Consider the following 16,064-nt stretch of genomic DNA (forward strand, 5'->3'; position numbering starts at 1 on the left):
ATCTTGGGTGCAATTATAGCATGATTTCCTACAGCACAAGGAGGGTAAGTGACAAAGAAGACGCCGACTCCGGCATGATCACAATATGCTGGAGGCATGGAGCACTGCAGCCCCTCTGGGCATGGATCGAACTGACTCAGGTGTACTAGCCTTCATAAGGAGGCCAGATTCTAGAAGAATGGAAATCAGAAACGGTGATCCTGTAGTTCCTCCTAAGCAGACAAAATGGTGACTCGTCAAAGGATTTGATGGTCATCCTTGCCGTCTCACAGAGTGTGTTTGTGTAACCTCCAGGTAAGAGCTGTGCCACGGGCAGCCTTGCACTAACCCAACCACTATCTTATCAGAGTACAAACTTCTGGAGTAAAAAGGTATTCACCACTGACTGCCAGGCGCACAAGAAAGCTAACACAGGCACCCACAACCACACGTGCAAGGCTCCTCCATACATGCCCCAGATATGATGTAAGTAAAAGACACATTTGAGGAAGATTACAGAGAATTCACAAGAAGAGAGTAGGTAGGTTTTCCCTTCCCAGGGATGCTGGTAAAAAGGCTGTCCACTGCGACTACTGATATTTCTGACATCACTGTTGTTTCTCACTGCCTCTTGTTAGAGGGGAGGGTAGTCACCCTGGACAAGAGGGGTGCCCTTGGATGCCACCTTATCAAATCAAACATATAAATAGAAGCCCTCAGTGGTCTTGTATGATTTTATAGTTCACTGAAGGAAAAACGGGCACAGGACTATCCATGACGTGTGGCAGAGCGCAAAAAAAACAGTTGTGAATGTTTTGATTTGTTCTGTATTCCGTTCATCAATTGTGTGTCTTTTGCTTTCTCGCCCTAAGTGCGTCAGGTATGCCCAGACGTGGGTCCTGGGTTCACCGTGCCACTGGAATCAAGCTATCCTGGCTGAAGAGGGGTGAAACCCCGAAACCGGTCCTAGGATGCTTGTTTCCGGTCCAGGGAGGACCTGACTTGGCAGTTCGGGCTGGACTGTTCCCATGAGGCACAGGGTCAAGACTGATTTGCATATGGCCAGGTCTAAACTGGGGTGGCATGGTGAGCAAAAGAATGATGGATTTAACCCAGATCTCTTGACTGGAGGTGAATGTTTTGATTTGTTTTGCATTCCGTCCATCAATTGTGTGTCTTTGGTCTTGTGGCAGAGCAGCATGGCTTTGACAAGATATTTAGGTGGTATCCTTCAACAACCCTTTCTATGCATCCCTGAGGACCGATGCACACTTGCTCATATACTGCTCTGCATGCAAAGACATTCTGTTCACTTTTCCTACCGTCTGTGAGGAAAAAGTAGTATGTGCAACTAAAACAGAATAACAACCCTGCTTTATCCTTTGGGAACCATTACAAACATGAACAATGAGCTGCACAATAAACAGGTGCTTGTCACTGGAAATAAAGTATATAAAAACCACAGACCAGGAAACGGGCTTAACAGATACTTGTCGGACTCCTATGTACTAGGATTACCCTGCATGTAAGCGATTCAGGAACTATTACTTACTTATATCGATTGATTGATTGATTGGCTTTATTTCGGTATACAAATACCATAAAAGCAATACAAAAAACAATTTATAAAAATGTCATACAATTTTATACACAATTGATAAAGGCAGGTAAAAAATTGACTAGACATATTAAAACAATGATTAAATTGACACGGAAAGCCTTCTATTGCGAATCAACCAAGCCCATTTCAGGAATTTTGACACAGCACATGCAATCACGGGGGATGTGTCAGTCATTAAAATGCGCATTACCACTATACACTGACGAATGCCCAGCAGTCTACAGAGTGGTTTGAGCCAGCGAATCCGCGGGACACGGTAGTCCGGGCATTCGAAAAAGATGTGGACAACTGACTCTACACGAGTGGGACAGGATGCACAAAAGGGAGAAAGTTGATTAGAGCCCTTCCAGCGGGCGACTACCTCCCCATCTGGTAGAGTCCCCACACGAAACTTGAAATACAGAGTGCGGTCAAGCGGGATGGTGATAATGTCTAGATAGGGTTCATATGCCGCCACCTCCTTAGTTCTCACAAAAGCTACTGTTGTGTTGCAATGGCGTGAGTCTAGATGTAATTTCGCAGAGACCCAGTTCCAGTACAACTTTTTAATAGTAGCCTTAGGTGGGGCAGATTTTGTGAACCAAGCATCAGGTAACCCTATCTCCATTAGTAGTCTTTTGATGTCCCTCAACCATTTGATCCTACACCACCCTGCCATATCCATCACCTCAGAAAGAGCCTCCGCATAAGACGCCAATTCGGGCACACGCCACAACCTTGCCCAGAGGAGCAGTGGGCGAAGTTGCGCTTGGTCACCGATAGGTCTACAGCCTAGGTCCAATAGCACTGGCACAGTTGGTGTGCTTCGTGGCAAAGCCAGCAGGTCTTTCAGGAACTTATTCTCTGATTTGACTATTGGGTCCAGATTGCAGGTACCCCACAACTCTGCCCCATATAAAGCAGAACTGACCCCTCTCGCTTTGTATACATCCACTGGGGCAATGGGTTTGCAAGATGAGGAGCGTTGTGTCTTGAGTAGCGCTCCTCCTACCCTTTTGTGGCCTAGTAGCATTTTATAGATGTGTGGATTCCAGGAAAGGGAGTCATTGAGGCGGATACCCAAATAGTCAAATTCAGAAACTCTCTCTAATGGCTTTAAGTTCAAGGTCGGAAGTCTGCCAAGTTTCCTGGGGGGGGTTCATGACCAGAAACTTGGTTTTGTCAGTGTTAATTACTAGGCCTCTCGATAGACAAAACTCTTGAAAACTATTTAAAAGACTCTGCAGGCCCATGGGGGACTTTGAAATGAGGAGAGTGTCATCCGCAAAAAGCAGTGTAGGGATCCGTTTGCCCGCCAAGGAGGGAGCATCCGAGGGAGTGCCAAGCAGATGTTCGACCACTCCGTTTACATAAAGCGAAAACAGAGTGGGCGCTAAGACGCATCCTTGACGGACTCCCCTTCCCACAGGAATTCTTTCTGTTTTTTCACCCTTCGTGCCCCAGCGCACCTGAGCAAAGTTGCCATCGTGATATTTTAACAGTAGGGAGGGAATGTAAGGTGGCAACCTTAAGTCTAACAGGACCTTCCATAATTTCTCCCTAGGTACCAGGTCGAAGGCGGTTTTTAAGTCTATAAAAGCCAGGTATAAACTGCCCCCTCTCAACACCACTACCTTCCAGTGGAGAAGAGTTAATCTGAAGGCCTGCTCGATGGTCCCGGTACCAGAACGGAACCCAGCTTGGAGGTCCGACAGAATGTTGTTGTCGTCCATCCATTCGAGCATCCTTCGCAAGATCACCCTCCCCGCCAGTTTTTGGGTGGAGTCAATAAGACTTATTGGCCTGTAGTTGGCAGGGCTGTCCCGACACCCCTTCTTAAATATCGGGACAACCTCTGCCCCCTTCCAGGATTCAGGAATGGGCGCACCCTCATTGATGGCATTTAGCAGTGAGGATACGAGAGTCCCCCACTCCTTGGGGCTTGCCCGTAATATATCACCAGGTAACCCATCGGGCCCTGCTGCTTTCAACGGTACCAAGGTTTTAATTGCGCCCAACACCTCTCTAACAGTAAAAGGAACAATCTGTAAGCCCGTTATGCAAATTCCTGCAGGGGGAACATTATTGGTAGAGGGGTCGCTTGCAACATAGAGGGATGAGAAGTGATTGAACCAGCTCTGGGGGGGGATATTGCACGTCATTAATGTACTGTCTGGCCTGTCCCTAGATCTTATTAGGGTCCAGAAACCTCTAGCATCCCTATCCAAACTTGCTTTTTTCAGGTCCTCCCAGAAGCAGTCCTCCCATTCCCTCTTTGCTGCAATCACAGTCAGTGTGTAGTTTTTCCTTGCCAAACGTATGTCGGTTAAAGACTTGCTCTTCACAGCGCAAATCAAGGAACTTTTCATCTCCCTGCATTTTTTTGTATACCAAGCATAGGGATTCTGCCTAGGTTTGTGCTTTCCAACACGAGAAACCATGTTGGGGAGATAAAAGAGTTCACTCAGAGCCTTAGTGGTAGCACAAAAGAGTGATGTTACTTCCTCTGGATGTAGCGAGGGTTCAGCTATCCTGGACTGGGCAGAAGTCAAAAGTGTTGAAATGGATAGGACCTTCTCTTTGTCCATGATAATATTACCCCATTTTAAACGCCTGCCACAATTAGAAGGGTGAAGCTCCTGGTGAGCTAGCGCTAAGGAGGACGCATTTACTCCCGAATGCTCCGTCCATAAGGGGCGAAGAGCAAGGGAGAGCAGATTATGGTCGCTCTCTACTGAAGGGAGTACCTCCATGTCCAGCAGATGGTCCCAGGAGTTAGCATCAAGAAGCATATAATCAATTCTAGACGTGTGATCCACCCTATTGTAGGTATGCGCTCCGGAAGGATCCAGAGATGTCCTACCATTCACTGCCCTAAGGTCGAATTCCAAGGTTAAGGAGTAGATTTGGACAACCACTTGGGACCACCTTCTGATAGGAGGTAAGGTCAGAGCTGGTATACCTCTCCTGTTATCGTCCTCAACAGTCCCCAGGAAGTCCTCCAGCCCAAGAGGCTCGAACGTGCAGTTGAAGTCACCTGCGACTAGGACGTGGTAACTATCGGGGCCCCCTCTTAACCAAGCTTCTAGCTCAGCAACAATGGGTGACAATAGACCTCCCTTTGTTCCCCTAACATAGATGTTAAAAATGTCTAGGGCTGGCCCTCTCTTGGGTCCTGAGAGCGATATACTCAAAAGATCAAGAGAGTCAGTCACGCGCTGGGTAACCTCACAACCAAGCGAAATAGCGACCCATATAAGAAGACCTCCAGAGGGGCGGCCCTTCCCAGAAGGGGAAGGGACTGCTGGCAGGAAGAAGGATGAATATCCTACCTTGTGGCATGGTTCCGTACTCCAAGTTTCTTGGAAGATACAGATGGAGAATCCCTCCACTAAGATGTTCCAGTCCGGAACAGCCAACTTCCTCGCTATCCCAGCAACATTCCAGCTAAGAATCTTTATAACAGAATCGGCCGTAGTTGACTCAACATAGGGGACACAATTAGTATCCTGCCCTTCCTCAGAAGTAAACAAAGGGCTCTGCTTCCCCCCTCAGACCCATTACCAGGAGTGTCGCCCTGAGGCTGGGGACCACTCTCAGTGGAGATGGATATCCTACTGATGATGGTAGTCTCCGAAGAGCATGGATCCAACCGTGGGCTCATACCAGGGGGAGCGAGGGATGACCCAGGGAGAATGTCGTTTCAATAGCCTGCCATGGAATTTGATGATAAGGCACATAGAAGGGGTCGAGTCCGGGAATGGGAAGATTGTGGTAACAACTTACTTCTGGAGAGATACCAAAATGAATGCCAGCTGGTCTCGGGTAGAAGAAAGTCAAATCGACTACCCCAATACCAGCATTGCTAGTGCCTAAATTCTGGTTAGTAATTAGCTGAGCTACCCTGGGATCCTTGAAGTTAACTACCACACAGTCCCCCTCAAAGCGCTTATGGCTACTACCTACCCTACCCATCCTACCCTTCTGACACCAAGAATCAGCCCATCAACTTCCCTGGGCAGTGGTCTATTAATCCTTAACCAGTGCATGGTTTTATTTTTTAGCGTCTGGAAGCATTCTTGCTGCCCAACCAACAATGGTGGTACGTTGGTAAGGATGGCGACAAAGGGATGGCAGTCTGGGGGCAGATTCATAGGAGGTATTCTACGGGGCACCTTGGGAGGAATGGTCTCAGGTAGGCTAGAGGGGAGAAGAACGGGGCAAGTCAGTGAGGTTTGGACTAAGGCGTTGGAACTATTGGATCCAGGGTTCCCAGTTTTGGATCTATCAATAGTGCCCGTGGCCTCAATGGCTAAGCGCTTCTTGGGTTGGGATGTGTTTGCCCGTGAATGGTCTGGAGGGTGGGGAGGGATCTTATGGATTTGACCTGAAAGACGAGGCCCCCCTTTAAAAGTACCAACAACAGGAGGAAGGGGCTCTAGAAAAGGTACCCCACTTGCCAACCCACTTATGTTAGAGGAATCATGTGGAGTGTTAGAGGTTATCATAGCTACATGGCCCCCCCCCCTTTATTATTGACCCCAGTCCTAAAGTGTGTTTTAATTAAGGATTTGGTTGAGAAAAAGTTGTCTAAGGTAGCTTGTTCAAAGCTGTCCAAATTGTCCGCTAACCTTTTGACTCGTTCTACAATAGGGGTCAGTAGAGACTTCATCAATTTCTCTATCTGCGTGAGTAAGGGTGAATCTGGGGATAAAATCTCGACAGGAGCTATCGCCAGAGAGTCACTCGGGATACATGATGAATCACCCGAGGACACCCCAACCTTGACAGCTTGAGCCCCACCTGAACCAGCCCCTTAAGGCTTACAGGAAGCTCCCGCTCCTATACCAAGTTTCCTAATTTTCGTAGGGTGTTTAGGGTGATGACCTTTCCGGGGACTAGTATTTCTTTTTCTTTTAATATGAGGGTTTTTGGGGGCTACGTAGGGTAACACACCTAATAAGACAGGATTTTCCTCGTCAGTAGAAGTAATATTTAGAGTAGTAAGCATGGGGGGGAGGCAAGTTGGTAGAGACAGCGACCAATGGCTCGTTTCCGGTCTGGGAGTCGAAACCTGGCGTGCCTTCCACCCTGACCAGACTGGGCGGCAGTGAAGAAGCATAGGGCATTTCCACTAGGTCTGGCACAGTTAGAGGTGGTGAGGAAAGAACCGATGTCAGAGAACCCAGGGGTGCCCGCTTCTCTAGAGGAAGTTTAAGGAGTTCGATAGATTGCCTGCGCTCAGCGTTCTCTCAGCTAGGGCAATTTCTCTATCAATATCACGAGTGGCCCTAGTAAAATACTTGTCTAAGGGACCCAAGATTGCAACCCCTACCATAGGCGAGAGGGAATTCAATAGGGGAGTAGTTGGAGGTGAAGACATGCTTAGTGGTCTTTACAGCACGAGGGGTAAGCAGGAACGCTGTAAACCGCAACAGGACCACTCAAAAGACAGAAGGAAACTTAAAGTACGGTCCGTCTACAAAGCTACACAAAATAACAGTTCGCTTCACCTTACGCAGTAAAGTCCAATAGATGACGCTGGATGTCAGAGAGAGGGCCCAGCCCAGCCTCCTGCAGCCCCTGACGGCCACAGATTGCCCACCCTTGTCCCGGGCTGTCCCGGCGCGCTCCCGCGCAGCGGGGGTAGGTCCACTTCTTATTGGGTATGGACCGCACAGGGGGCGGGGCTGTCAGGGAGAGCGGGCCAGGTGTTTCAGGTTGGCCAAGCAGGGACTCCTGGGAGATGGAGTCCCCGCACTCACGCTCGCAGCCTTGTCCTGCCCCTAAGCTCCCCGGTGACAGCAGCAATTACTTCCCTCGCAGACCTCCTCCACGAAGCGGGACCCGCGAAGCGGGTTCCGCGAGCAGTTGGCAGGAAACACAGAAGGCAGCCCAGCAGGATCGACCAAATGACACAGCAACCTTCCAAGGACACAAACGCGGTGCAAGAGTCCTCCTTATATCAATCTTTCAGGGAGTTCACTGCCGCTTATGTTTCAAAAATCCACCAGTTGTATTTTAGGACAATCCTCCAATGCATGGTTCAATATGGACTCTTACTTTAATGTAGGAACACACCCCTTTCCCCATATTTTCCAGGGCCCACACTCCTATCACTGTTTAGAAAACACTACTGCTATCCATTTTTCTGGATGCTTGCCATATCAATGTTAAAGGGCACCAGTTCTTATACCTGTTCCAGGACACCCCTTTCTACCAATGTTCCAGCTGCCCTCACCTCTGGGCAATGTACTAGGAACCCCTCATAATGCACAAGTCAGCTCTCCCACCTCCGACCAATATTGGAACCCCCAATTTTGGTTTTAGGTCTCCAATCCTACTTGTGTTTTAGAACACGGCTATTCCCTTTTCATAGTCTCCACCTATTTTTCAGTAACATTGATCTTTCCTATGCGTACTTCATTACACATTCTGTGTTTTCTTATGCAGAGGCAAATCTTTTCTTAAGTTTTACCCGGGAGCACTTACTTTTCCTTGAAATTCATGACTAAGTAAATGGCCCAAACAGGTTTGGATGAGGGCCAAAGAATCAGAGACTGTAAATTACATCTTTTCCCCCAGTCAGTATGTGCAGTTTGTGCTCCCATGGTCTATATGTTTCAGGAGCATCTCAAATTGATCTATCAATTGTGTCCTGCCTACCCATGGGGGAACAGGAAGCAGCCTCCATTGTGCTTCAGCAATCCCTCACCTTACCGACAACTTTAGTAGTTCCAGATTCTCCTTCTGCCCAACTGCATTTCAGCACACCCCTCTCCCCCCACTGCCTAGTCCAGTTTCAGCAGACACCCTTGCTGTCTACCAACATCTCAGCAGGCCTCCTGCATCCCTCCCCTATTTCAGCAGCCTCGCCGCTGCCTAGCATCCAAACAGCAGGCCACTCATCTACCCATGTTCCACTAATCCCTTAGTATACCAACGTTTCAACTGACTGATCATCTACACGCGTTCCAACAAAACAGTCATCCTCCTGTATTTCAACAGTCCCTTCATCTACCCTCAATTCCATCGTGCCCTCACCTATCCGCAGCTCAACAGTGCCCTCCTACTCACCTACCCTCATTTCAACAGCCCCCTCAACTAGCCATACTTTAGCACTTCCATATCCCTATCTTCGTTTCAAGTACTGCCCGCCTCCTCTGTTTCACAACACCTCATCTACGTTTCATTATCTTGTTAACTATGTTTTTGTAACCTTCTAATTAGGTCATAGAAACCCTTCCTTATCATGTTTCAGAACATTTCCCTTCTGTTCATGCTGCAGTATACCACTCTTATCAATGGTTCCGTATTCCATTCCTATACATGCATCATTAGCTCCCACTCATATCTGTGTTTCAGGGTCCATCTTATATGCATTTTCAATAGCCCAGATATTCCTACCCAGTTTCAAGACACACGGTCCTATAATCATGACAAAATGCCACCATTTACAAGTTCCAAGTTTCCCCACTGTATTGTAATATTTATACAGCGCTCACTATTCCCATCTGGGATATTGAAGAACTGATCGCACATGTAGCACGCTGTGCCATATAGGGCGTGCGGTTAGAAATATAGTGGCCCTGTACTGATCCTATATGGGATGTGTTTCCATTTAATGCATGATGGCCCCAGTGGTGTGGTTATCCTATATGGGACAAGGCGCTTAGCAATATGTATGAGAAGCAGAGTTTATGGTCAGATTATGCGGACAGCCTTGGTCAGCTGTACAGGTCCCTTTATGGTGCTCTTGAATGTTACAGCCACCTAGATGTGTACTGCATATGGCTGTCCACTTTCATGTCTAATGGACCCAGGCAGGCATTTCATGGTAGGGAAGATGATCAGAGATCTACCAAGATTGACTGCATCATGGTGATCCTTTCTATAAATAGAATTAGATTATGTCAAACAGCTGTCAACGAATATGGCTAGCTGGGTCCTGCAGGGGTGGACCATGTTAGTAATCCTCCGGTGGTCAGCGGTGAGCAGCAGATCAGAAAGCCAGACCATGTTTGTCCAGATGGTGGCTAAGGTGGTTAGAGTCCATGTGCTAATAAGGGTACTGGATTACAGGAGAGGCCTTTAGCAGATCTGCCTTGCAAAAGAAACTGCAATAAAGTATAATAAATAAGTCATCAGTGCGGGTCCTAGAAGTCTTTCACTTCTACCACTTATCTGGAGACTTGCACAGGGGAAGTTTCTGCCCAAGAATTCAAACGTTTTTGCGAAATGGTCAATCTGCTCATGTGTACTTGCAACCTTTCTTTAGAGGTTTACCTCCTCCTTCCAATGGGCAGTGGTGGATGGACATTCTGTGAAAAGATTTCTCACTGAAATGTTCAAACTGTGCATCTATGTTGCTAAAGAAGGCTTTGCTTTCAGAACATAAAAAAGCCATCTAACTAGGAGCAGGTTCACCTAAAAGCCTTGGTTCATGCCACTATGTACCTTGGAGCTGGCAAGCAATACCAAAAAACACACAGAAGCCTCCTTCAATCAGATCAGACCACTACTTCTGTAAACAGCTTGCAGGAACTTATTTTTCAAATTAAACTCCAAGTTCTGGGCTGCCAGCTGTCCAATTCACTTTTCATTTTGATATTTACTGACAGGTTTCCAGATCGGTGTGTGCTCATAAGATTCATGGCTATTTACACCAGAATGTGAACTCTTAAGCTGTAATGAGGACACAACTCCAGTTATTCCTGACCGCATGCAAAGGAGGGGTTGGGGGGTTAACCGCATGCGCGCTAGCGGGTTTTCCCGCTGTGCGCTGCGATATGTAAAAACCCTCGTTACATGACAAGGTCAGCTCGTCATGCGCGCAGCGCAGGTAACGCCCATGACGAGCTGACCTTGTCATTAGCGTCGAAGGGGTTAAAGACTTACAATCATAAATCATAAACATGATACAATATAGAAAGGCAACAAAGACACAATTTCCTTATTATGTCCCATCTGCTGAAATCAAATGTTAACAGTAAAAAGTCGCTTACCTTGGGTTTCCTCTCAAAGCAGCATGATGTAGAGCATTAAACCCATTGTTGTTTGTGATGGTCACATCTGCTGCAGCTTCTAACAGGACAGCAAGTATGTCATCGCGTTTTTTACTTATGGCATCGTGGAGAGGAGTATCACCTTCAGAATCCTTAAAAAATATACAGAGACCTTCAATTTGCCTACTGTCATTCATTCAGGACTTTTTTCTTTTAAAGAGGACAGGTTAATTCTACCAAAAAGCATCAACAGCAGAGAGAACATGCTAGCAGAATGTTCACTGTTGGAAACCCTAGACAAACTAATCCATTGTATTGTCTGCGAAAAGCATGACCGCTTTTATGCCTCTTAAGAAGTGGACCGATAAAGCATTTCCTAGAACTGTTGGTAAGAACTGTAAAACTTACCTAAGCTAGCATCAGAATTCTGTTAAGTGTTGTATTTTACCACAGAAACTGTCCCGAAGCTGCATAATATTTAGATATAAGGACGTGCACTGACTGTGGGGTTCATGAGGGTGCATGCAAATATCTGGCAAGCTTCAAAATTAACCTTTTTGGGACAACATCCTTGAACTCTAACACCTATGTCTAAACAGGGGAGCTCTGTTACTGATAGGCTAATTCATGTGGTTCTTATACCTTTAAACAATATTACATTTTGGGAGGCAAGACCTAACTTTAACTCGAAAAACATGCACACATGTTATTTTTAAGGCTCTAAGAACAGAACACATTCTGCTAAAGGTAATCTTCACAGCAATATTCACAGAATACGTTGAGTCACTGTGGGATCCTACAGTAGAGGCAATTCAAGGCCCTGCATAGCAACCCTGTCCTCCAGGGTAATTACAAAACCTCGGATACACTGTCACAGTGCTTGTAGCCACTCTGGAATTGATTAGCCTAACTTGGTACTGTTTAGACATCCAAAGATGCAATAGAATGACAACTTTGGCGGGACTGCACCTGGTCAATGATAAAGTCAGCAGTGAATCTGTCCATTGGACCCAGAAGCTGTGACAGAATCATCCATTTAACAGGTAGCAGACATTTTCATATGCTACCATAAATGTGGCAGGATCCAAAGGCTATTCATCTCTATTAGTGGTTTAAACAGGCCCCGTATCAAGTTGCCCATAGGAGGGTCATTTTTGCCGCATCACGCACCAACACTTCTACTGAGCCCCATATCCAGTCGAAAGTGGACTCCTCCAAATAATCCAGAGCCATATCTGGCGCTGGGGCACAAAGCAAACCAATCATCTGAGTTCTTTGATCTGCTCTGCCATACTGGTGTACAATGTAGAACCTTTGACTAGCTTAGAACTAGGTCAAATCATTGCACATTCTCTTTACCTTTCTTCTTTCAGTTTCAACAATTCCAAGGTTCCTCTGATGTTCAACCAGTACCTCAGCACCCTTTCCCACTATGTCCTGTTGTATGCCTTTTCTATGCAACAAGGCAAGCATCAATCATGATTCAGAAAACAAATCCAATGCCAGACTCCAATACTTGTGTGCTAGATCACTGCCTCCATGTAGTCAACAACTGAAAAACCAATATCAATGTAAAACTGAAAGCTAGGTAAGACTGAAACTGTGACATCTAGCAAATGGAACAGAATGTAACAAGTGCTCTGTCTGCCAACCACAGCGGGAAACCCAATGAGTCCCAACTAGCTACGTAAGGGTAACCTGTGAGTCATACTTTACTCTGGCAACACCTTGGTGAGCCAACTCAAAGGTTACATCATATTTTCATCTCATCCGATTCCCATAGCAAATCTTTCATTTCCTGGGATTCCTATGTCAAGTGCAAGCAACTAAAGCCCTAGCACTCTCACGCCAAGATCGAGCAACACCCTCATTGAACAGGTATACTAAGAGCACACACCTAGATGGATCCAGAACCTCTTCCACCATGGGACCACACATCCCCTGCATTACAAGCAGTCTACTATCACAGATATGGCCTCATGGAGCCCTCAAAGGAGTAGATATGAAATTATTTGTGAGCACCCTCTGACAAGTTAATACTCCACTTCAAAGTCGTTGCTTCTGTAGCTGATCCACCACTGCAAGATGAGGTGCCCACATCTGACATACATATGCTATATCAAACTCTTCCTACACATAACAGCCACCTTGCAATCATCTTTTTAACTATACATGTCAGATCCTGCTTGCTATCACTCCCATAAAAGCAAAAGGGATACAATGCCACACTAGTGGCAGATGTGCTGCATAAAAATCGCTATAATGCCATACTAGTGGCAGATGTGCTGCATACAAATTCCACAAGAAGAGAAGGATTATTAACTTGTATTAATGTGCTTACAGCTTCAGATCTTGTGGACTGACTGATGGGCATTATCCCGCAATCAAGAGGATGACCTCTGCATAGCATTTTGTATAGAGTACACAAAAGTTTTTTCATCGTCTAAAACACAAGATACAGATTATGCATCCTATCAAAAGACAGAAAAACAATTAGCTAAAGTATTTGCTATCATCCTCAAAGATCTGATTCTGCAGAATTCCTTGATGAAATGTTCAACCATCTATAAAGCTATGCAACCGGACACAAAACCAGGCCTGATAAAATTCTTACATTAAAAATGACTATTGCAGCCGTTGACAAACTGAGCCATTTTCAAATGTGCACATCAGTGTACTAGCAGCCCCTACTTTATTTAATCTTTCTTTCCTTAGAGTCAGGCTTAATTATAAATCACTTCTTTTAATAGGTTCTTGCAGCTTTAATAATTATTTATTTTCAGTCGATCATTTTAGGTTTATCTGTATATAACTATATTATGTTGTGTTGCTGTTCCAGTTCTTATTACCATTTTTAAGAAAGGCATGCCACTTTGTTCAGAAAGCAATTGGTTTATGGTCCATAAAAAGACATTTCTTTACCAAGTAATGACCAACCTGAACAAGACTCTGGGTGAAGGAGACACTATTCATACCTGAATGTTACACTGGCGGCAAGGGGAAGAAATATCTCACTGTGATGAAACAGAGAGCATTATCTCTGCTCTTCTCCATTCCAAGTGGCTGAAAAGATTATATGACTAAACCGAATAATGCACTCACTGAAATCCAGTAATAAGAATTGAGTGTGCCATCTATCCTTATTTCTACAGTGACCTTTGTGGTTTCTTTACATGGGCTGAAACTGTATGCATGTGTCAGATAAGCCTCACACCCTGCCTGAACTCTAGTGCAATAGTTAAGGAAGCCAAGTACATATGTTGTAACGTCCACAGTACAACCAATCGGTAATAGTAGGCTAGTGAAGCGAACACTTCCTGCTAACACTTTGTGAGGTATCTGAAAAACAACATAAAACTTCTGGACATTTCTGAAGTTAAATTGTGAGTTTTCAACAGACCTGGAAGCATAAGACCTGTAAAAACTGCATGAACCAGGCCATCTTCCCAACAATCACCATGAAAATCACAAGACCGTTTTGGTCCATACTGTTTAAGGCCTTGGCCTTTTATGGAAGTAAGAGAATAGCAAGAGTTCCTGCCACAACCCTTACTCACCACTCTTGCAACTACCTCCATTTAAACCATCACTACATTAATTTGCAAATGAGTGGAATGCGGGAGAATCCCCATTTATCCAATAGGGATACACACTTTGTGCTGGTGCCCTCAAATGCAGAAAGAGCTAAACTACGTTTTTGTCGGGTCTGGTGGCTTAGTAAATTAATGCGTCTACTGTAGGGGGCTGTGTTCGACCTCATGGTCAGACGTTTAAATCCTGGCAGGCTCCGTCATGATACCTTCAGGTGATACGTGCACTTTAGAAATACACGTTATGGTTTGTCAAGTCATAGATGAAAACTGACAATTGTGAAGGCTATCGCACAACTGTTACACCTAAGATACAGGAAAAAAGATGCTTTATCAATGGCGTTATACTTGAGTGTTCGCGGATGAAGTTAGGCAAAGGCTCATCAAGAACCTGAATGTCCAGTTCTTGCACAGAAACTGTTAGAAGGAGAAGGATTGAGCACTGCTGACATTCAGATGAAAATCAAGAAAGATTAAGTCGTGGGGTGAATTAGAAGCACAGGCACTGTCTTATAAAGGCTGGCATCCTAACTTGGAACTAGAGTGGAGGATTGCACCTTGCGTGAACAAGAAAATTGGAACCTGCGTGATTTCTTGTTAATGTATTAACAGAGCACTCATTGCAGCCACTGGCAACATATCTATCATATTGGCCATGGGCCTCAAATATTTCAGAAACCGGTCCGGTCTTCTGAAAGCTTCTCTTAGCACTAAAGGTTTCACGATGAACATTCCACTGTCTGCAAGTAAAATAGGCATGAGGTCAATTGCCAAAGGTCTAGGCGGGATGTATAGTTTTTAGTAGCTGATATATCACAGCCTGACTATTGCAAGGCCTGCAGTCCCTGAAGCAGAGCTTTATGGCAGTGGCCAGACTTTGAGATCTCTTCAAAAGAAACTGAACTGGAATAAATATGCTTTAGAACAAGTGTCTTTCATATCTAACATCTACTGAAGTCAAACAATTTGCCAGGATTGAGTATTCTGTTGACAAAAGCCTTGGGAGTGAATGGTGCTTCAATGTGAAAATCTCCCTGCTGGGCATCTGAGGGAGCCACAGCAAACAAAATAAGGAGGTGTGAGGCATCTTTAGGTTTCTTGGAAGGAGACCAAGATTTGAGCATACTTTATTTCCTCTTATGTGGCTGTATCTGAGGAATGTCAGAAACCAGCCATGGAAGACAGCAGGCACAACTACTCATGAGCACACATTCACATGTTCTCAGTTTCTCCTAAGACATCTTCCTCCAACATGTGCACTTGTTCACAAGATACTGGTCACAAGCAGATAAGGGATTATGAATATTCTTTCCTCAACTTCTTGCTATAGTTAGATAACGCTTAAAGTAAATCGTAAAGAGCTGAGAGAGAAAAATGAATGGTTTTCCACGTTTGAGCAAGTACCATACAAATTGTGAAGCAAAAAGCTGCCAGAAAGAGTATTAATGAGGAAAAAGAAATAAAAGTGAAATAGCAGTAAAAATTTGTAGTCTAGTCTAATGGTGAGCAGTGTGGAAAATAAAGCTTTGCAACTGTTAAGATGCAGGGCAATGTGAGTGCTGGGTGCCAGAAAGGGGCAACGCGACTGTTCTCTTTATTTTTTTGTTTTTAATGTAGATCATGGCATTTATATTTGCAAATGTCATGTTATAGCATTAGAGTTTTAGAAAGAAGTTGCTATGGATAGAGAACATCAGGATATAAACAATAATGGTTATCTTTCTTGTTTTACAGAAGTCAGGAAGAAAGTAGAACACATCTTCCACAGGAGTGTTTAACAATACACGTGAGGTAGTTATCTAAAGCAGAGGGAGGAATATTAGCGCACATATACATTTAAAATACTTATTGCTTGAATGTTTTGTTTGTACAAATTACCTGTTAAATGTC

At 45.1% G+C, this 16,064-nt stretch overlaps 1 protein-coding gene across 1 annotated transcript in view; it reads right to left on the minus strand.

The window, feature by feature from the left end:
- MIB1 (MIB E3 ubiquitin protein ligase 1) overlaps positions 1 to 16,064 on the minus strand; it is a 347,133-nt gene that overhangs the window by 137,618 nt on the left and 193,451 nt on the right. The window contains exon 12 of the mRNA XM_078687432.1: positions 10,585 to 10,736. Coding sequence (XP_078543558.1) covers positions 10,585 to 10,736 — 152 coding nt within the window. The remainder of the gene's footprint in view (positions 1 to 10,584; positions 10,737 to 16,064) is intronic.

The sequence above is a fragment of the Lissotriton helveticus genome, chromosome 4_1, assembly GCF_964261635.1.
Source record: "Lissotriton helveticus chromosome 4_1, aLisHel1.1, whole genome shotgun sequence".
Taxonomy (NCBI): domain Eukaryota; kingdom Metazoa; phylum Chordata; class Amphibia; order Caudata; family Salamandridae; genus Lissotriton; species Lissotriton helveticus.